Source organism: Pseudorasbora parva, chromosome 7, assembly GCF_024679245.1.
Source record: "Pseudorasbora parva isolate DD20220531a chromosome 7, ASM2467924v1, whole genome shotgun sequence".
NCBI lineage: Eukaryota > Metazoa > Chordata > Actinopteri > Cypriniformes > Gobionidae > Pseudorasbora > Pseudorasbora parva.
The window spans coordinates 5,860,504-5,884,139 of NC_090178.1; the positions used below are offsets into that span (position 1 = coordinate 5,860,504).

The 23,636-nt window shown below is 36.9% G+C and overlaps 1 protein-coding gene across 1 annotated transcript; it reads left to right on the top strand.

Moving 5' to 3' along the window:
* The first annotated feature begins 7,779 nt into the window (after positions 1 to 7,779).
* ifnlr1 (interferon lambda receptor 1) lies at positions 7,780 to 22,507 on the top strand. The gene is made up of 7 exons (XM_067447845.1): positions 7,780 to 8,165; positions 9,889 to 10,009; positions 13,769 to 13,941; positions 16,041 to 16,207; positions 16,897 to 17,038; positions 18,934 to 19,058; positions 20,645 to 22,507. The coding sequence occupies exons 1-7, from the start codon at positions 8,123 to 8,125 to the stop codon at positions 21,365 to 21,367; spliced, it is 1,494 nt and encodes a 497-aa protein (XP_067303946.1). The 5' UTR covers positions 7,780 to 8,122; the 3' UTR covers positions 21,368 to 22,507.
* Positions 22,508 to 23,636: the final 1,129 nt, after the last annotated feature.

The window sequence follows — 23,636 nt, forward strand, 5'->3', positions numbered from 1 at the left end:
CACCTTCAAAGACAAAAATACGACGATATAATTCAAGTATAAATATGTAAATAACACAAGCCGCTAAGCATATTATATAGTTAGTGTATAACTTGTACCACATAGAGACGTCCTGCTCTAGTCGTTTTTGCTGCTGCTCCTGTTCAACTGCAGCCTCTGGGTCTGATTCCGGATCATAGATGTATGGCTGTATCTGATTAAAAGCCATATTTTTATTTTGAATAAGGTTTTTTTCCCGCTGTTAGGGATGACACAGCTTTACGACGCACTCGACTCAACACAATAGCAGCAGCGAGCACACGTCATTATTTAGCTTTTTTCGGAAAGACTCGGAACAGCGCATCTTTCTTATATAATTATTAAAAAAATAAAGACTTTTCGGAGATATGCAGGATGCAATGCTACTCTATAGGTACTCAAGATTGACATGACACTGACTGAAACTGAGTGTTTCACCCCCCTTTAATAAACAAACAAAAGGAAATCCCGCACACTATAAATACTTGCAAAAATCTGAAACTTTTTATTAGCAACGTTTCAGTCTCATGACCTTCATCAGGCATATGCAAGATTTTTGGATCTGGGTGGCCTTTGGTCCTACGCACCTATCTATTAACTACAGGTGTGCGATAATTTTAAGGATTATTTTCCTTAAAATTAAGGAAAGCTTGCGTTCTGCAAATGAACGACGCCTCACGGTTCCATCCCAAAGAGGGATGAAATCACTTTTACGGACCTTTTCCTGGACCGTTCCAATCTGATGGAATGACCTGCTGATCTCAATTCGTGCAGCTAAGTCTGTAGCCATTTTCAAAAAGCATCTTAAGACACATCTTTTCCAACTGCACCTGACCAATAAAGACTAGTACTTAACTATCCAATTACATTTTCTGTTTGTTTGTCTGAAAAAAAAGAAAGAATTGTTTGTGTACTGTGCTCGATTAACTGAGACTTCTTACAGCACTTGCAGGTTGTTACCCTGGTTTGTTTCGTTGCTTCTATTGCTCTCCTCTTTTTGTAACTCGCCTTGGATAAAAGTGTTTGCTAAATGATTAAATGTAAATGAAAAGAAATTTAGTCAAAGAAAAAATTATCAAAATTTAAAAGAAAATAATATTCAAGAACATGTCCTCAGAACTGTCCTTCAGTATAATCGTGTCCTAACCAGACATAACCCATTATAAAATCTGTGTTTAGTTTTTGTCCTAACCAATCACAACGGCAATACGCAACAATCTTATTATATATTTTAGAAAAAGTTTCTATTTCTGCCTCGTCACAGCTGAAACAAAAACATACTCTCAACAAAATTATAAACACTTTTGTTTTTACCCAATTTTTTATGAGCTGAACTCAAAGATCTAAGACTTTATGTACACAAAAGGCTTATTTCTCTCAAATATTGTTCACAAATCTGTCTAAATCTGTGTTAGTGAGCACTTCTCCTTTGTCTAGATAATCCATCACCTAATAAATAGTGGTTTATTCATAATAAATAGTGACCACCATTTGCCTAACTCATATCAGATGATATGATGGTGATGTTTAAAGTCATGTGTCCGTAGTGTCATTCATTTATAACCTACTGTTGATTGTCTAATTTGGCACTCATTTTGTAGAGGAAAACTACACACCTGCACACACACGTATTCAAACGCGCCTGCCTATTGACTAAACACATAATTATTTTGTGCATGTCGTCACATTCTCACGGATTCAGGTTTTCTGAGGTTTACACAAGGATTATAATGGTATCGTTTCAAAACTATTTTAAAACGCTCTTTCTATGCAGATGAGTGGCTGAAATTGAGGATTTTCTATTTTAGTTGAAAATGGTGTCATGTAAGTGGCCCCAAAATAAATAACTAATGATTATTTACAAAGGAAATCAATCAATCAAAAACTTACTTTAGCTGAACAAAAACTTTTTCCTCAAAACAATCTCTCTTCCATTAATTTCCTATGTAAAGCTGCTTTGAAACAATCTAAATTGTAAAAAGCACTATATAAATGAAGTTGACTTGACTAAACATGTACTGTAAGTTTCATAAACGTTTGTAGATGAGATTTTTTTTGTGATAATTCAAAGTCCTATTGGGTTTTTGTTGAGGGAAGCAGTGTGATCATGCTAACTTCTGGAATGACCTACACAAATACATCACTCTGCAGCACTCAATGTGAACAAAGATGTGTATTTAATGACAAAGACTATATCAGTCACTCGGTATGTATTTTTAATAATGTTAAAAGGGTGTAATTTGATGATATGCTTATCATTGTCGTTGTGCGTGCAGTGCGCTTGAAGAGAGTATGCTCTTCTAATTGGCTGTGATTTTGTCGCTGGAATCTTGTCGCATCACAATCATGATGAGATGTAACCCTGGAGAAGGTTTGCCAATTTATTCTTGACATGAACGTCTCCCCCGACATCAAGGTACACAGTTATTTGGTGCGTTGGAGAGGTGTGAGGCGTGTTTGACACTTGGATTGGCTGTGACTGTGGCAGTGCGTTGGAGGAGAGTCAGCGATGGGTTTCCTGAGGCTGAGGAGCTCTGATCTGTCGTCTCCACCGCTGACTGGCTTCAAAGCTGTGATCCGAGTCAGGCCACACTCGCTTTGAATCATCTCTGTGACGGGAGTGGGAAGACGGTCCACACAGCCGGGCGGATGAAATTCAAACGCACCTTCAGATCGGTCTGAAGTCAAAGCAGTGGATGTTTGGTACTATATATATCTAACATGAGTATATTGTATGTATGCAGATAAAGTTGCATATAGTTATATATTCAATTATCTGTCTGTCTGCCTATCTATCTATCTATCTATCTATCTATCTATCTATCTATCTATCTATCTATCTATCTATCTATCTATCTATCTATCTATCTATCTATCTATCTATCTATCTATCTATCTATCTATCTATCTATCTATCTATCTATCTCTGTGCAATATTAAGTTTCCAGTGCACTTTAATTAAATGTGCAATTACAAACATGCAATATCCAGTTTTACATTTGTCTCTTTTTATTGTTATTCAAAGTGCAAAATACTCACATCTGTACAGTATGTCCTCATAACATGCCACAAGGGTGCTATAGTGGACATTAGCAAACACTCTTCTATGTTTTTTGTTTTTTAAGGTCAAAAATCACATATGAAATGATTTTTGAAGGATCATATGACACTGAAAACTGAAGTAATAATGCTGAAGAGATTCATTCGTATGAAAGGAGAATCTCATATACACCTACACTCAAAAAATTAAGCTGTTAAACAAACTTAATTAAATTAAGGAAAGCTTTTCCACAAAATTGAATTACATTTTCACACAAAAAAATCTAATTGGTTTGAAATGATTTGTTGTAATCATTAATTTAATTTAGTCAAGACTACTATAATAATTGTGTAATTCCTACTATATAAAGTAAGATAAAGAGGGATAGAACTGATGACCATATAGACTGTAGGAACTGTGTCAAACTATTTTAATTATTTCTATAAAAACCAATAGTCAAAGCAACACTTGTTCACATATGTTAAAGGCACAATATGTAATGTTTCAGCATTAAAAATATAAAAGATCACTATATCTATGTTATATATTTTTTAAAGTTGTGTGTTTACATTATCCCGACAGTTCCAATTAACTTCTAAATCCAGAGAAATTAATATTTTAATTCGAAGACACGGACCGTGTCTTTATTTCCGTTATGTCGCCCGTCTTTCACGTCATATCCATGTTTGCGTCTTGCTTCCTGCGAACTCGGCGGAACCGCCAAACTCAAAGAGGAACACTGACAGACAGTATAAGGGGAACACCCGTATAAAAAAGTCTGTATGATAATGGATCATGACTACTCTTTGCCTGTACGTTTTGCCAGCTCAACAAAGCGCAAACGTACGGGTGAAAAAAATGACCCGAGAAGATTTTGGGACAGTAGAAGAAGCAAGAGACGTGTAAACCTTGGAGAAGCCTTTGAAAGATGGCGAAATCTTCGTGACAAGCTCGGACTGCAGAGAGATGCTGATCTCGCTTGCGTTTTAATAAACAGGTCATTTAAGTAACCATTCAGCTAACATAATAATCATATAATCATAACATGCTGTATGTTTGCATATTGCATAGCGATCTTGACCACATTGAGACGCGTTTAGCTGAATACGTATACATTTTGTATTGTATCGGCTTTTCAAACAGGCGGATTCTCTGTTTTTGGAGACTGAAACAGCTATTTTTTTAAAAACTGATTCAAAAGTATTTCTATCCGTATATTTGGTGACACGATGATGTCATGTGTAAAACGCAGATGGACTAGCTATTATTGGTTTTATATGTAGCTGGAGAAAGTAACGTTAGCTTCATAAGGTAATATGCCACTATCTTGGTCAATTAATATAAGGTGACCGTCACTTTTATCATATGTTAATACTAGCTACATATAATATTGATTTAATAATGATCTACTTATTCATATATCTGAGTTCCAAAATAAATGTTTATTAGAATGATTGATGAATGTGGGGAGCGACACAGCGCGTGTTCCAATAAACAACGTATTGCTGGTGCTGGTTCTCTCATTTACTGTTTTATGTTGGTAATGATAAACTAAATTGAAATGTATTTCCTTATTGAACAGTTGATATACAGAATGTTCGACAATCGTGGATGCCATGTCAACATATCTATAATTTGAGTAACTCAAATTATGATGCGCGGTTAATATGTCAACATAGCCTACCAACTTATAGGTATGTTGACATAGCGACCGCCCGCACAACATTCTGTCTCGCACATTATCTAACGTTACTGATAAGTTTGTTAAGTAACGGTAGCTTGCTGCTATTTCATTAGATTGACATTACATAAAGTGAAAAGCCGTAACTAAACTTAACAATAATAGAGATGTAATATAACAATTACCTTGTCAGTGAACATGTTTTCTGCTGGAGATGCCAGATTCGCTGGTTGACAGTGGCAATAATGACAACTCCCATGAGCCCACGCACTTTCCCAACGTCATCAAAGTACGTCTGTTGTTATTATTTTGAATGAGTGACCCCTAGTGGCCAAAAGTTGCATACTGCACGTTTAAGAGTAACATTTGTAGTGTGTGAGTAATGTAATGAAAAACTTCTCATCACTGGCATTAGCACAGTTAACTCATTGAGAACAGCACACAGTTCAAACAGCCCCCACAGCCCAACCACAACTGCTAACTACACTTCAGCTTAATGCGAACTTCAAAAATCAACACAAAATATCAACTTTTAAATGTCAAAAATAACTGTCAAATATAACAGGCTAACCCATTTACTAAAAAACACATTAAACAGCACTTCAGCACATTTCAACATTTACTCTCCTGATCCATCCCCATGCTGGGAACTGGAAATACACTGCCTAGTTTCTGTCAGTGCAACAGAAATGATTTAGTCCCAACACAAAGGGTTTAGGTAACTGTTTGACATGATACAATTTAGTGCAAATGGCAATGAAGTAAAAATCTTAAGATTTGTGTTGTTTTAGCTTAGTGTATTTAAATAAACTGAGCAACAACTAGAATTTTCTTTTTAGTGTAGGAAGATTTGAGGGTGAGTAAAATCATGGGCTAATTTTCATTTTTGGGTTAACTATCCCTTTAAGGTTTGATTGCCTTCCATTGGCCATTGTGCTTATTCCTGTTGTGATGAGAAGGAGGCGGGAGAAAGAACCCGCTCCAATATTTAACATTTTGACTGCAGTACCCATTTCAACCAGTAGCTGTCATGTGAATATTACATACTGCACCTTTAAAATGCAGAATCCTGAAAGTGGAACTGGGTTTGTTCCTGCAGTGCATTATATTACCTTATCTGTATGTTTCACCTGTACGAATGAGTGTCAGATTATTTTACACTCACTGTCTGGATTTTAGCCTTTATCCTCACTGTGTTTGAGATTAAAGGTGCTAGCATTTTTTTGATGGATTTGCTTGCAGAAATGTCCTTCTGCCTGACAGATCTCAGTGAAGTAGGAGTTGTGAGGAATCACATCTGTGTCTGTGACAGAACTCGACTCAAACAGCAAATAAGAACGGGATGGAAGTTATTGTTTAGCCAGACATGCTAGATGACAGCGGAGATGGTGTAAAGCCGGAAACTGAATACACAAATACGTGAGAGCAACGTTTCTGGCTCTTCAACCTGTTTCCTTTGCTTATGAAATTTGTCAGACCACATTATCGCATGCACGTGTTATATTATTTATATACAATACCGGTCAAAAGTTTGGAAACATTACTATTTTGAAGGTTTTATAAAGAAGTCATTTTGCTCATCAAGCCTGCATTTATTTGATCAAAAATACAGTAAAATAAATAATATTGTGAAATATTATTACAATTTAAAACAATGTTTTTCTATTTGATTATACTGTTATCAAAGCTGAATTGTCAGCATCATTACTCACGTGTTCAGTGTCACACGATCCTTCAGAAATCATTCTAATATGAAGATTATTATCAATGGTGGAAACAGATTTGCTGCGTAATATTTTTGTAGCCTGTGATGTTTTTTTCAGGATTCTTTGATGAATACAATTTTTAAAATAGAGACAACATTTATTTAAAATATAAATATTTTGCAATATACAGGTACCGCAATATACACTACTGTTTAAGAGTTTGGGTCAGTATTTTCTTCTTTTTTAAAAATAAATTTATACTTTTCTCAGCAAGGATGTTCAATTGATAAGTGATTTCTATTGTTAGAAAAGATTTCTATTTAAAAAATAAAAAACTTTAAATGTTAATAAAAGTTAGAAAAATATATATATACATATATAGTTTATTTACTTTGTATTTTTTTATAAACATTTTCTCAATTACAGTGGTTTAAAACAAAAGGTTTTAAACAGTAAACCTAATATTCATATTCAACAAAGTCTGCTATTAGTTGAATATGAATATTCATATTCAACTAATAGCAGACCTTGTTGTAAAATATAGGCGATATATGGATGTGTGTGTGTGTGTGTGAGCCTGTTTATGTGGTTTATGAGGACACAAATTTGTATAACTACATGGGTATTACACTGGTGTTACACAATAAATGTGTAGACATTTCAAATGTCCTCATAATTCAAATAGATTTAAAACATACTAAATTATGTTTTTTTTTTAGAAAGTAAAAACGCAGAATGTTTCCTGTGATGGGTAGGTTTAGGGGCAGGGGCAGTGTAGGGGGATAGAAAATACGGTTTGTACAGTATAAAAACCATTACGCCTATGGAGAGTCCCTGTAAACCACATAGACCAACATGTGGGTTTGTGTGCGCGCGTGTGTGTGTATAAACAAGAAAATAAACAACAAAAGAGAATATGATTATAATACGAATATATTACGATTATTGATTCAAATTGTATTTTCCATTCTTTTCTAATGAACCACCCACTCTGCATTTTCACATTATTCTAAGTTTCTTCATCATTGTCATGTGTAAATAACTCAAGCCAGTCCCACTGACAGATGTGCAAATACGTCTATTCCTAGACCAGCAAGTGCTCATAAAGCACAGAGGTCAAGATGATCAGCCTTATTACACGGTAATGAAAGTTAATCTTCTGTTTACCTTTGTTTGTCAGTCACACGTTCTGTTACATGTGATGTCATGCTGTAAAATGATTGTGTTTTGTGTCATTACAGGTCATTTAGAGCAGCACATGACAGCTGAACCACCCACTTTCTTTCTTCCACTCCTTTTATGTGAAGTGCTTCATTTCCAGTTTCAGTTTTTCAGCTGTTAAAACCTGAAATTCTAGATGTGGCTGTGGCGAGGACACCTCTATTGACGCCCCTTTATGGGTGGAGGCCAACAGCAGAAAACAGGAACGTGTTGATAAGATTACTCCAAAGTTCACAGGCACACCTGAGGATGGCTAGATCGTTCTCCAGAGCGGTGAGAGATGGAACAGCGAGTGTAAAGCGGGGACGGACTCTGTCATTGTGTTGTGCAGCTCACAGTGATCGAATAATGACTTCATGTGATTTTCAATCAAGAAAATAATGAGAGGACTGCGTCTCTGACCACTGGATCTTAATTTGAACTTTCTCAGTTGGAGATATTCTCATATGTCTGGATATGTGGCCTCTGAGAGCTGCTATGTTTTTGCTCTTTTGTTCTGGTGAGTCTTTTTTTTTTTTTTTTTTTTTTTGCTGTTTAAATAAGAAAATGTGTGGATCAAATATTTCTGTAAATAAAATAAATAGAAATACATTTTTAGAAATATTCCACTGGACACACAACTGTATTCTCCATTTTATTTATTTGAATATATGCATTTTTATATTTCATTTTACAGGTTTTTTGTTTCCTTAATGATTAGCTGTTTTTTCCTTTTACATGTGTGACAGCAAGCACAAGTTTTGATTTTGCTTATTTTTAATTTGGCGGCTTAATATGAGGAATATTCTGCATGTGAGATGCATGTCTAAATTCTTCACTTTACACCACATAAGTAATGGTCTGTATTTTTATATTATTTTATATATTTTTTAACAGAATTTTCTTTGGACGTTATAATCAGAATTGCATAGCACAAACTTGCAACTCTGTGTTATAAACTGAAAAATATAATGTCAGTCTTTCCCTCAAAATGGGACTTTATAACTCGCAATTCTGAGAAAATAATATAAATATTATATGATAAAAACTCGCAATTTTCCGTGGCATAACAGGATTCCATAATTATTATATATAAAAATATTAAAATGCATTAATCAATCTATTCAAAAAGTTTTTCTTATAATCAAAAGTCATTAATCATGTGGGGCGTAATGTTTAAGTTGTAGTATTTGAGTATCTTTCGGATTATATTTAAAGGAACTGTATGTAAGAAATGTATTTCAATGAATCATAAAAGGGCCCTGATATGTCCCTAGACATTAAGAAATATATTTTTATCATTGACAACAGTAGTCCGGCCAGGATATTGTCATTATAAAGTTGTTGTTGCAGCCCTCAACTGATGTTGATGTGGACATGTTGTGTTTTGGCCTGAAGCTCCGCCCTCCACCTATCGACCAATCACAAAGTCAGTAGTGTTTGGGCATCCGGGTTGCCAGATCTGCTCTAGTTACCACAGCCTCAGCTACAAACGTTCCTGCTGATCCTGCAGCCAATCTGGCAACCTCGAGGCAGGGGGAGGGGAAGGGGATACACCGCTCTACAGTCATTTGAAAGTGATAATTTCAGCCACAATCTTACATACACTTCCTTTAAGTTTCTAATCAAATTACAGACCACCTGGCTCCATCCCAAGAAGTGACATGCTTTGTCTTTACATAGGCAACACTTTCTGCAAAAGCCATAGGGCCTGCTGTGTATGTTTGGAGCGATTTAGTTTAGTTTCTTCACCAAAACGTGAAGAGATTATTCATTTAGGCATCAACTAAGCACAAATCCATAGGTGGATCCTCATCTTGCTGTCAGATACTCATCAAACTCGGTCCGTAAATTGCTGAAAGTAGGAAAGGAAAGTTTGTCCAGAGGAAAGTTGAGGGTGAAAGGCATTATGCTACGATTTATTGATTCATGTCCAAACAGCCTAAAGAACGGGTTTGTGGATGTAGCTCAAAAGGATGTTGTTTCCTCTCCTGTTGGCGTGTGTAGTGATTATGCTGTGTGTATGTGGGTGCTGGTGTTTGTTATGATGCGTGCTGTAACCATAGCAGCTATAAATGAAAAACCTATCCACTTTACTTTTAGACAAAAGACATTAAGTCTAGCACATCATCGCCTGGTTTTATTCTATCATCACACCACAATGGAATGTGTTCGGAGTTTGGAGTCAAGACCTGTAAAAAACATCTGACTTTTATTTTTCCTGTCTCCTTTTTGTGTTGTAGGTTGTTGGTGCTGTAGTCTGACGAGGACTTATGTCAAGTCCAAGAATTTCTTCAGTGTTCTCCATTGGGATGCTGTTGACATTCCAGGTCAAACGGTTCTCTACAGTGTTCAGTACAAAATGTGAGTGACAGAGCCCGAGGAAAACCCGACTGGACCTTTTCTTTTGCTCTTGCTTTGTCATAACAGCACAAATGCCCAAAGCCAAATACTATGTTCAGAAAGGAAATGATGCATTTTATGGAGATGGAAAACAGTATGGGATGGAATGAAAAAATATATTTGAATGTTTTTGCATTCTCTTACAATCATAGATAACACTTTATTTGACATTGGCCTTGTTACATATGTTACATGGTAATAGCCATACATGAGGATTAACAGGAAATTATGCATAATTAACTATCCCTCAACCACACCCTAATCCTACCCTAACTCTATAGAAAGTAAATGTTGTTCATTAATATTACTCTGTACTTAAATATGTAATTACACTTTAACAGTGACACCTTAAAATAAAGCCTAACCCAATCATATTGTTGGGTAATTATATTGTATAAAATTTGCGTGCGTCAGGGAGCTGCTGAATGCACTTTTGAATGTGTTACGAACTTTTAAAGGTCTAGGGTCAGAACGTAACATTTAGATGTTAATATTGCGGTAATGGAGCGGGCAGCAGAAGAGACCAGACACAGAAGTTGATAAGGCCAATTGATTTATTAATACTAAAAGCCGAAGCCACTAATCAGTGTGTATGCGCTGTAATACAATGCATTTAAGGAAATATAAAGAAGAAATATAATAAACTAATGGGGAAAAAGGAACGTGGTGGCGACAACTTAAAGAAAAGATTAAAACAAAAATAGTATGTAAACTAAATTCCCCAAAACCCTCTAACCTTCCTAACCAAAGGAAAATGTGAAAAGAAAAACCGTAATCGTCAGCGTATCCGACGCCATAACTAAACCTACACTAAATAAGAACAAAGAAATACAAAGAGGGCGCTCACCTCTTACCTGATGTGTTTAACATTTGATAACTGCGGGCAAGATGTACATCGCGCGACCTGCTTACCTGTTCTCTATTTCCCCAGAAAGTAGGCTACTAAATTACTCTTAACTCTCAACATCTCACAGTACAGAATCAAGTGTGAAGTTAACCCAAGATAACAAAAGATTCACAATGACACTCCAACTGAAACACCTGACACACACACACTGCTTAATCAGGACACGCTGGAAGAATTTATCCACCAGGGCGGCACTTGATTGGCTGCAGAGACGGCACCTTGATGAAGAGTGACAGTCGCTTCCTCCAATCAGCAGAGACCTGAGAGCAAGACAGCACAACCAGAGAGAAGAAAGGCAGGCAAAAAAAAAAAAAAAAAACGAACATCCTATATACTCACATATACTCGTAACAGAATGTGTGCTTGTTTTTCACTCCAATTCGTGATCAGGGCTACTCTGTGTATAGGGGCTGACCACACAATATACAAGACAAGATATTTTATCATTGACATTTAGGAACTGCGTACCACATCCTCCACCATCATCCTGCCAATCTCTCCCTACTACGGGATAGGGCTAAGTCAAATATTATGTACTTGGATGTAACTGGCTACTGCTGCAAGCTTAACCTTGTCCCTTTAGGGCCTCCGTAGAATGCATTATTCATTTTTCATGCCTTTAAGAATTCGGATTTAGGCTTCGGGCACGTAGCATTTATACCTTCCTACATGTTTGTAGATGTAAAAATGTATTATTATATTAATGATTATATCATATTAATTTAATGATTAATATTTATATATACACAAACACACAGCAATTGGGCATAACATTATGACATTTTATAACAGGTGAAGTGAATAAGACTGATTATCTCTTCATCACAGCACCTGCTAGTGAACAGGCAGCAAGTGAACATTTTGTCCTCATAAGTGATTCATTAGAAGCACGTGTAAGGATTTGAGTAAGTTTGACAATTGTGATGGCTAGACGACTGGGTCAGAGCATCTCCAAAACTGCAGCTCTTGTGGGCTGTTCCCGGTCTGCAGTGGTCAGTATCTATCAAAAGTGCTCCAAGGAAGGAACATCGGAGAACCGGCCACAGGGTCATGGGCGGCCAAGGCTCATTGATGCACTTGGGAAGTGAAGGCTGGCCCGTGTAAAACAGATGATCTACTGGAGCTCAAATGGCTCAAGAAGTTAATGCTGATTCTGATCGAAAGGTGTCAGAATACACAGAGCTTCCCAATTTGTTGTGTATGGGGCTGCGTAGCTGCAGACCAGTCAGGGTGCTCATGCTGAGCCCTGTCCACCACCGAAAGCACCAACAGTGGCACGTAAGCGTCAGAAGTGGACCACGGAGCAATGGAAGAAGGTGGCCTAGTCTGATGAATCATGTTTTCTTTTACTTCACATGGATGGCCAGGGGCGTGTGCGTTGCTTACCAGGGGAACACATGGCATCAGGATGCACTAAGGGAAGAAGGCAAACTGCCTACCTAAGCATTGTTTTAGACCATGTGCATACTTTCATGGAAACAGTATTCCCTGGTGGCTGTGGCTCTTCCAGCAGGATAATGCTCCTGCCACAAAGCAAAAATGGTTCAGGAATGGTTTAAGGAGCACAACAACGAGTTTGAGGTGTTGACTTGGCCTCCAAATTCCCCAGATCTCAATCTAATTGAGCATCTGTGGGATGTGCTGAAAAAACAATTCGAATCCATGGAGGCCCCAGCTCACAACTTACAGGACTTATTAAGTATCTATAATTGTACGAAAATAGTAAACACATTAGTACATTGCCTCCTATTTTCTTTCTTTTATTCCCTGTATTTCCGTTCTTCTAACACCTGTTTTGCATGAAGGCTTCTGTTCTTCTGACTCTGCCTTGAGCCTGTGTTATGACATCATTTCCTGGAGTTTTAGAGTCACTAAATCACATGCTGTTCACAGTTGAAAAAAAACATCAAAAATATATATAACTGAAATAAAAGTTTAGTTGGCCATGAGTTTAATCCGTTCCTCTCAGCCCTTCTGTTTTCTGTGAAGAACAGCACAAAGTCTCAGGCTCATGACTTTGCTTTGGTGAAGGACACGCTGTGGTCACCCGGCTGTGAATCTCTTCTGCAGTTTGTGAACTTCAATTAGAAAAGGAGCGGGCAGAAGCTGCGTCTGCAAAATGTTTCTAGCCCTTTCTGGCCTTGGCACCGCATTTTTTGCACCAGTCACAGTTACGCTTTGCAGAGAAACTGATGGGGGAAAATAAATCTGATGGGAACGGAGGGAGCAGCAGTGCATGCTGGGAGGGTCAGTGAGGCTGACGGGATGAGAGACGAAAGCTTCAGAAGCTCCAGATAATCCCACGACTGTAATGTGGAGCCGCTGCTCTCCGGCACACTGCAGTCCAACCTCTTAACCTCCCATTCTTCCTCTCTCATCCGGCCATCACTTCATACACGACCAATAGGAGCTTTGAATACGTACTCTTTCCTGGCGTTTCATTTCTCAGTTTGCTCAAACTGTGCTATATGTTAATACGACAAAAAGAGATTTTACGCATTTGAAATGCGTATTTGCATTAAGAATGAGGATTTTAATTAGTGTCTATTAACTAAGGAATCTTGTTTTATGAAGGGATGTTCTGAAGATAACAATAAACACAGTATCAGATACTCATGATTACACATTACATGACACATGCACACAGTATACAGGGTGTGTAATGTGTAGAATAGTTAGAGTCTGGTTGGTCTGGTCAATTAAATCATTTTCTGTGTACACTAACTGTGTTAAATGGTTGCTGATTCATTGACTTGCACATCTTTATTTAATGTCATCGCTGTAAAAGTTGACTGATGTCTGTTCTGTTGCAGTTATGGGACTTCGTATCATCCGGTGACATGGTGCCAGAACATCTCCACTCCGGTTTGTGACCTGACTGAGGAGATGCATCATGTGCTGACCGATGTGACCTTAAGATGTCATGCCAGAATCACAGTCAACGGACAGTGTGTGGGTGACGTGAGGTTTGCGCCATTCCGGCACAGTAAGATAATCTAATCTAGACTTTCATTTTAATTATATTTGTGATCATCTGTGGTTCTCTGATGGATTTAATGCATGACTCTTTTTGACCCAACAGTAAAACTGCTTATCTGTTTATCAAAATCATCATAACATGAAAAATTGCTTGATTTGCCTGATGGTCTCTCTAAATTTATACAATAGGCGCATCCCAGTTCACATACTTATGCACTATTCTATGATGTTTTAAAGTATAAATAGTGTGTTCACATTGAAAATTTCAAAAAGAAAGAGTGTACTTTAAATACTCGGATGATGAACTACATTAACGGAAAAAACAATTGGATTGTTGGACACTTCATGCACTCAACTGTCAGGGGCAGGGGCATCAGACTCTAAAGCCGGGTGCACTGTGCGATTTTGGCCACAATTTGGCCGTCTGAGACAAATTTAGCCAATCCTAAAAGATTCCTCTGATCCTAGGCTAAAATCTGATGTCTTTGGTCGTTAGTTTGACATGTTCACCGGCAGCCGATTAATGAGCGCTGCGATCAAATTTTACCTCAGACAAAATTCTGGAAGTATCAGAAGATTTGGCACACAATCCTGCAGTGTGACTTCTCCTACGACGACAGTCAAATATCTCGGTTTTTCAAGACAAACTATGACCAAAACGAGAGCTAGAGATTTCTTTGTAGCCAGCATTTCAGTCCCGCGTGTAATGCAGCTCACTGTCACCGAACGCGTCATTCATTGATGATATAAAACTCCGGACGAGTTTTCTTGCACGTGTCAGTTTTTAGCGCGCCTACACTTGTCTGTGTCCATTGCATATCACGCCGTTTTGCTTCTTTTTCCGGTTAAAAATGTCTTGGGCTGTTTCGCCAGTGTACAGTGTAAAGGCAAATATCAGATACGGGTCGCTTTTAAAACATTTCTTAACTTTTTTTGATGAGTTAAAACAATGTAAAAACATGTTGTCATAACTTATTGAATATAGAATTGTTTACAATGTAGTCACCAAATGGGAATTGTGCATCAAGACCTGCAGTGTAAATGCAGCCTTATGTTGAATGACAAAATTATACACGGATGAGTAGTGCATAAGTGCATAGTTTGTTATTTGGAACGCAACTAATACCTCTCTCTAACATTTCTCTTTTTCTTGCACGCGTCAGTTTTTAGTGCGCCTTCACTATCGTGCAGTTTGACATTAATGCCATTGCCAACTGAGATCTTACAGTGTGACATGGCTTACAGTCTGACAAGGGACATTCGCAAAGGATTTTGAAAAATCGCACAGTGTGCAGGACCCATTAGGGCCCATTTCCCCTGCATGGTTCAAGTGATCCAATTCCGATTTTTTTCCTCTCATGTGGCACAGATCGGATATGACATGAACGTGTAAGCAGGGAAAAAAACGCATGAATTCCGATATGCTCAGATCGATATGAATCGGATACGTGCATTTGCGTCTGCCGTGTAAACTCAGGTGGACACGAACTGCGATCAAGGGCTCCCTCTTTTTCTCCGCCTTACAAGAGAAATGTTTTGCTGACCTTTAAAGATGTGTGGAAAAGTGCTGAAAGTAAAACATTGAATAATCATTTTGTCTGTGTCCATTGCATATCACGCCGTTTTACTTCTTTTTCCGGTTAAAAATGTCTTGGGCTGTTACGCCAGTGTACAGTGTAAAGGCAAATATCAGATACGAGTCGCTTTTAAAAGATTTTTAAAAAAATTAAAAAATTGGATCTACACTGTAAAAAAAGGCAAATTTTGAACTTTTGCAGTACAATCAACAGTTATTTCCAAATTATGTTAAACTGACATTAAAAAATGAGTTACATCTTGTATAACTAATAAAAACTTTTTTGATGAGTTAAAACAATGTAAAAACACATCTTGTCATAACTTATTGAACATAGAATTTTTTACAGTGTAGTCACCAAATGGGAATTGTGCATCAAGACCTGCAGTGTAAATGCAGCCTTATGTTGAATGACAAAATAATCCTATAAAATTCATGCACTACACAGATGAGTAGTGCATAAGTGTATAGTTTGTTATTTGGAACGCAACTAATATCTCTCTCTAACTGTTCTCTTTTTCTCGTTTTAGCCACATTGGCAGCACCACTGCTGTCAGTAGCATCAAACAAAACTCATCTGAATGTGACGGTTTCCCCACCGATGATCCCTTGGAATCGCTCCATTGAGAATATCAAGGCCTGGCTAGGCGTTAAGTACAGAGTTCATCTGACACATCCCAAGTCAGTGGCTGGAAAGGTTATTATCCGGGATTCTTCTTCAGTCATATGCGTCCAGTTCAGTTGGACTTTATATTGTTATTGCTGTCTTACAGCAAACATTTTAAAATGTGTTCTCAGTTCAAAATGTATTAAAGCATAGTTTTATATAATATGTGTGTGCGTGTGTTTTTGCACAACACACACACACACACACACACACACACACACACACACACACACACACACACACACACACACACACACACATATATTGACCAGCCATTTTATTAGGTGCACCTTGCTAGTACTAGGTTGGAGCTCAGAACAGCACGTATGGCACCAACAAGCATCCAAAATTCACTTAAATCACCTTTCTGCCCCCTTCTGATGCTCAGTTTGAACTTCACCAGATTGTCTTGACCATGTCTACATGCATAAATGCATTGAGTTGCTCCCATATACAGATTTAGGCTGTTCAACCCATGTGATTAATGGGTTGAACAGGTGTACCTAATAAAGTGGCCACTGAGTGTATATGTAATAGGCTACTACGTTGTAAAAACCTTTTAACTTTATTAATCCTGAACTCATTATGTTTTATTGAAAATGTGTAATGAAATGTGACCTGGATATATTTTCATCAGATTCACTATATGAAGATGTTCGGCTACATTTATTGTCCCTTCACGTTCAAATAAACACATTAAATGTGTCTTGTTTTTGAAGGTATTTACGGGCACGTCTCGCTCAGTGTTTATATGGATTGTGGAAACAGACGTGCAGTACTGTGGAGATGTGGCATATACTCTCGCACATCCCCTCTGGGCCAATCACAGTGAAAGCTCCCCCTTTTGTGTGAATGTCTCAGGTAATTGAACAGTTTGTGCTTCGATTGATGTGTAGAAAACTGCCTTGACTGAATCTGATCACCCTTTATTTAGGAAAGCAATGTTTTCAGTGTTTTAATATTTCCTCTCTTTACTTTAAAGGGGTCTAATAATGCTATTTTACACGTTCAACTTTCTATAGTGTGTAATGCCGCTGTTTGTGCATTAAAAAGCTCTGTAAAGTTACAAAGCAGAGAGTCCCTCCAGAGGGAGTTCTTCTCCATATCAGTGTTTCTGAACTCCTTGAAGCGCCTCCGTTGTAGTCTTGAGTTTTCTTCTGGGAACGAACACACAGAACTTGGCCAGTGGTTTTCCAAAGTTACTAGCCACTCAACATTTACACTGGCCATAATTTTGACACCGATACCATGGTGGACAACACAATGTTAATGTATTAACATTAAATATTAAAGGGGTGGTTGCATGCGACTTCCCTTTTTTAACTTTAGTTAGTGTGTAATGTTGCTGCTTGAGCATAAACAGCATCTGCAAAGTTACAGCGCTGAAAGTTCACTGCAAACAGAGATATTGTCTTTTAAAGTTATGGCGGTTTATTGCCTACAAAAACGTCCGGTTTGGACTACAACGAGCTTCTTCCTGGTTTGGTGCAAGGTTATTATAGTTTTGCTTTTTGAAATTAGTTTTTATTTTATTATCGTTTTCAATTTTGCTACAAATTTCAGTTTAGTTTTAGTTAGTTTTACAAATGGTTTTGCTAGTTTTAGTTTAGTTTTTATTTTGCAAATACCTTTCTATTTAGTTTTTATTTATTTAGTTTCAGTTTTAGTTTTAGTAATTATAGTTTAGCAGAGTTACCATAATGAAGTGTAGAGACCAAATCAAGGTTTTTAATTTCAGCAAAGTTTAATGTTTGCACAGATTAGAGTTTAATCTTACTAAACATCCTTAAGTGAAATAACTTGATAAACGAGCATTATTGTTTAAACCCAGGAAGGTCTTACAAAACATGCATAAAGTTGGGTCTTCACCTTTGAGCAAAAAAGCTTGAGTCAAACTATGACCTATACAAACAACGATCTGGAGATTAAAAATGAAATAAATTATATTTTGATATTAAAAAATTATATTTGATATTTTTGACATAGGCTAAAACTCAGAGGATCTATCTTAAAGAACCAAATAAATGCAATGTAAAATATAAAAGTCAAAATTATAAATTCCAGACAAACTCATTCATAACAAAGATGAAATATTGTTAAACAATTAAAAGCTTATTTTAATTTCTTCAGTAGTACAATGTAGGCTAGCAGTGTAAGACCACAGCTAAAGTCATCTGTTGTGTGTGTGCGTACGTGCGTGCGTGTGTGCGTGCGTGCGTGCGTGCGTGCTTGTGTTTGTGTTTGTTGTGCTATAATTGTAAAGGGGACCAATGTCCTCACTTATCTAGTAAAATATTATGATAACTGACTAGTTAAAAAGGCTTATAAATCGGCCAAAACATGTTTTTATTTAAATCTATTGTTTTGCACCTATTGTTATGTAATCATATTCTAGAAAACCCATAAACAAAATTATGAGGCTTTAAATAACCATAAAGGGACCCCTTTAAATTCAACCCTAACAAAACATGTATTTTTATTAGTTTTTTTTATTTATATATTAATTAATTTAAAAAAAAATTTAAATTAAATTTATTAAATTATTTATCATTATTAAAAAAAATGTTATGTTTTTTTAATATTTTATGATCCATAAAATACATATCAATTGATACATGCATGTGCTCTATTTACAATTATCTGTGAAATGATCATTATTTACAATTACAGTTGTCTGTAGATTTTGGAAGTGGCATCAGACTAAACTCAGCAAATGTTCTCTGTTTATACTCATCTGCAGTCTCTGTGTCTTTCAGACCCTGACTCCCGGTTTTATATAATACTGTGGCCCGGTCTGCTGGCTCTGCTGCTGCTGATCGTCCTACCCATTACGCTTTGCCAGCTGTTCGTAAAGAGAAAGCGTTCCTTACCGAAAGTGCTGGTAAGCGATTGTGTCATATTCGCTCTGGGAATTTCCAGGTGAACATTCTTGGAATCAGCTCCTTCCCGTCTTACTGGCAGTGAAAAGGCCTGTTTGACAAGAGCGTTGCATTTCTCTTAAGCCTCGTGAAGGAATGTGTCTGATCTGCGCATTGCTCTCGGCAGCACAAAATGACTTTATCACGTCGATTACGGTTAGCACAAAACATCTGCTGCCAGATCAGCAGTCACAGTTTTCCTTAGAGCTCTTCAGTGCTTTCATGGATTATTTACCCTGTTTGGGAATTTGAGATGATATTTTAAAAAGTCTTATCTATTTTGTAATATGAAAAGCATAAATCATGCATGTTGATATTTGCTCAGTAAACTATCTCAGGCTGGTTTTTGTGTAACCTCCTGTTGATTAATCAAGTCAATATTTGGCTTCATTGACAAAACGTCTTTCACTTTTAAACTTCCCTGTGGGCCGCTGCGCGTTTGATGAAAACATTCTGTTTCAAATGCATGCAGTCTGCATCAATCTGACCGTACACAAGTCAGCCGAATCCCTTTGACCTACAATATTTACTTGAAATATACTCAGTAAATATGTCAATAATTTAACAACACATTTGCATGTATACGGTTCTCGGATGTTGATTAATGGTTATATGACATGCAGTTAAACTAAATATTTCATCTTTTTTAGTAAGTGTTTTGATTATTTCGATTTTACTATATTTTTATGGTTTATTTGATTTTTATTAAGACTTAACTTTGTTTTTATTTTTAAATGATTTATTGATTTATTATAGAAGCAGTTTCCACCACAGAATAAAAAATAAAAAAGGAAATTGCGAGTTTTTATCTCACAATTGGGAGAAAAAAAGAGCCAGAATTGTGAGATAAAAACTTGCAATTACCTTTTTTATTTTTTATTCTGTGGTGGAAACTGCTTCTATAATAAATCAATAAATCATTTAAAAATAAAAACAAAGTTAAGTCTTAATAAAAATCAAATAAAAATTTGAAAAATAAATTATATCAAGCAATTATGAGGAAAAATTGTCAAAATTGTGAGATAAAAAGTTTTATTTTGTTTTACAGTCATATTTTATTTTACATTTAACAGATTTTTTTGTAAATGTTTTATTTTAAATGTAAAATGTAAATAAATCCTTTTAAAATAGGTCAGTTATCCCTTACTAAAATAGCTTAAATCATAAAAATAAAAATAAATCAATAATTTCAAAAGAAAAAAAAACATTTTATATAAATTTTATTTTTATTGTTTTTATTTTAAAAAATGTTTACATTTTCTTTATTTATTTTATTATTTATTATTAGTTATTCATTCGTGATTTAGGAAATCCAGTTATAAGTTTCAAAAAATGACCGGACGTCCTGGTTTTATCTGATAGGCTTAATGAAATAACATATCATGTGCATCCAGTTCTGTTCAAAAATCAGGTAAAACTGAATAAAACTACATTTGTGACACAAAAATATCTTTGAACATATTAGTTTCAATGAAATAAACTCTGAAACTACCCGCAGTCACGCAGAAGATTCATTTATGATTCTCTTTCTTTCCTCTCTGTAAAACAGCTGTCAAAGTGCACCAGTCCTCCGGTTTGTTCATACCCCAGAGACGACATCTCTAAATTGGAAGTGTGTTGTGGATCATCGTTCCCAAAATATCCAGATCTCATTTCTGCCCAGAGGACTCCAGAGATTGTGAATTCTTACGCACCCCAGGAGCCCTACAGATGTCAGCAGGACGTCCCGGTGCATGGCAGCGCAGAGTCTTCAGTGCACTACAGCCTCGTCCAGATCTCCAACGAACCCTCATCCGACGGTAAATCAGATAAGACCAGCTCGGATTCAATCAGTTCAGAGTCCGTTTTGAGCATTTCAGACACTGAGCCCAGCAGCGCGACCCTGGTGGTGCCAGTTCGGCCCACTGAAAGTGGTGCGCTGCAGTTTCATGACGGTTTATTTCAGTTTGACACTGATCTGAGTTGTGCAGCTGATCAATCAGAGGGTTTAACTGGAGAACTGGCGCCTTTACTAACTGACCTAGTTCAGGAGGACTCCAGGTGTAACTCAGCCTACCTGCCTGTACATGTTTCTGACAGTGTGACGTCCAACTACAGGCAGAACTGGCTGCCGGGGACTCCTCTGGAGGAAAAACAAGACCAGAGGACTTATATTCTGAGGACAGACCACTTGCAGGACTTCTCTAAACCTGAGGAGGAACCTAGAGTTGGCGTGATCCTTCTGGACAGATGGACTGAGGAGATGCAGGGCTTGTCTCTGTCCTGCAACTAACCTTGCTCTTTCCGGTGCTCATCTGAGCACATCCACTCAAGACAAACAGATGTTTGATGGTCATTTAGTGGTGACAGAACATCTTCTGTTAGTTCTCGTCAGGTAGATGGACAGTGTAGGAAAACTGGGAATTTCAAAAGCAACCGGTGTTTTCAAACTGGTTCGGCACTTTGACTGAAACTAAGCTTTTCTGTAGCATTGCCGTATTCAAGTGTTATCCCGCTTCATTTGTCCACATGTCCATCTTTTAACGTATTAAATCATTAGGAGTCAATGCATGATTCATAATGCATAATGCATGAGTCAAAAATGTAGGCAATCCTGAAATACAGTACATGGTGATTGATTGTTTTGGCAGTATTTATATAATAACGTGAAAGTCAGCATTCAGTTCTGTTTAAAACCTGTTGAAGAGGGAAACAGGATTTTCAATAGCTACTTTTACATATCCGTTGGCAGCTCAATCAGACTGAAAAGTAAATCTGAATAAAAGGGTGTGAAATGAAGCATGTAAACACTTGAATACAAATCGGGTTCAGAAAGACCTCGTCGTGATGTGTGTTTACGTACGTTTTACATCATATGAACGTGTCTGTTTTTACATCTCATGTCTTACGAACTGATCAGTGGACGAGACTGAACATTTACTAAATATTTGCTTAAAAGCTCTTCTGACGTACATTTCAGCTTTCTTTGTAGAGTCATCAAAGCAAAACATTTACAGTAACAATACTTTAACGTGTCTCTCGTTTCTTTAAAAGCAACTCTTATTATGTAATAATGCTGGAAGTTTCCAGTCGTCAAATATCTATTTGCATACCAGACAAGTCTTGTGTTCCTTGGAGTTTGTGTGAAAGGTTTCATGGGAATTTCACATTAAATAGCAATGAGGAAGTGCTGAAGTGTGTTCACAGACAAAAGCTCTCTGTTATGGAGGAAACAAATGATTTAATTGCGTTAATTCAGTCAATTTGTGTTTGTTTTGGGGGAAGGAAATCTTCTCACTTAATAGTCAAATTTTCCATAGTATCAGTCCTACAGAAAGTTTTACAGATGTTCAGTAGATTAGCTGTATAATGTACTGTCCATCTTATGTCAGGCATTTGACTAGTAGTGTATTGATTTCATTGGTTCAGTAAAGTTTTCTATGCATCTATCTTTTTCACTTGAATCTGTTGAATTATTATGAGTAATACAGCATATTATTGATGCTCTACTGTAAGATCTGGTATTGGAAATTCCACTTTTGTATGAAACTCATCAGCTGTTTTGCAGGTTTACACATTGAGACACTGTACAGAGAGCAGACAATGCAAAGGTCAGAGTCATTTTTTCTTTCCACAGTCATAAACCGATTGCAGTGATAATATGAGTTGATGATTGTCTAAAGGTGCCAAGCCTTTTCTATTGTTGCTTGACACGTGTGTGTGTGTGTGTGTGTGTGCGTGCGTGCGTTGCTATGACGTTGCCTGGTCATGGCCTAGAGAGCTTAACAGGATGTGAAATCTTGTCATTTTACACTCAGTTTCAAATAGTTAAAGCTCCACTGTGTGATATTTTCCCCCATCTAGCGGTGTAAAGGTATATGACCATCCAGTGAATAATAGTTTCTGTTCCTCTCAATTCTGATTTCGTTTGAACTCCTACGGTGGCCGATTTAGTCCAAGATTAACATGGCAATCCCCCTCTTCACATTCGACACGGTGCCATCGAGTGTTAAAACGCGAAAGGCGAAGCTTGAATTTACGGGTATGTCCCTCTTTGGCTAATGTACTTTCAAGATGGAGGAGCAACATGGCGGCCGGCATTCGAACCCCTCACCCGTGTGTATTTTCAATGGTATATTATAAACTTACGAGAATACTTTATTACTTGAAAGAAGTAGATATACATTAATGAGCACATATATTTTTGAAAGAACTAAGTGTTTTTAGCTAAGAATAAACTAAAAAAGTTACAGTGTAGCTTTAAATTAACAAATAAATGTGTACTCCGAGAGTGCTCCACAAGACATAATTAATTATACCATTTGGATGCTTAAAATTGGATAAATGCACATTTTAAACAGCTTACTGTACACGGAGGTTAATCGCCGTTAAACTAATTCGCTGCTGCTCACATTCATACAGTAGCACATACAGTTTCTACAGAACACAGATCCATTATGAATTACTAAGCACGGCAACATACACAGTATTATCTTGAAGTCTGTGGAAACAATGTGAATGTACTGAAATGTGTTTGTGCATATGTACAATGTGCGATCAGT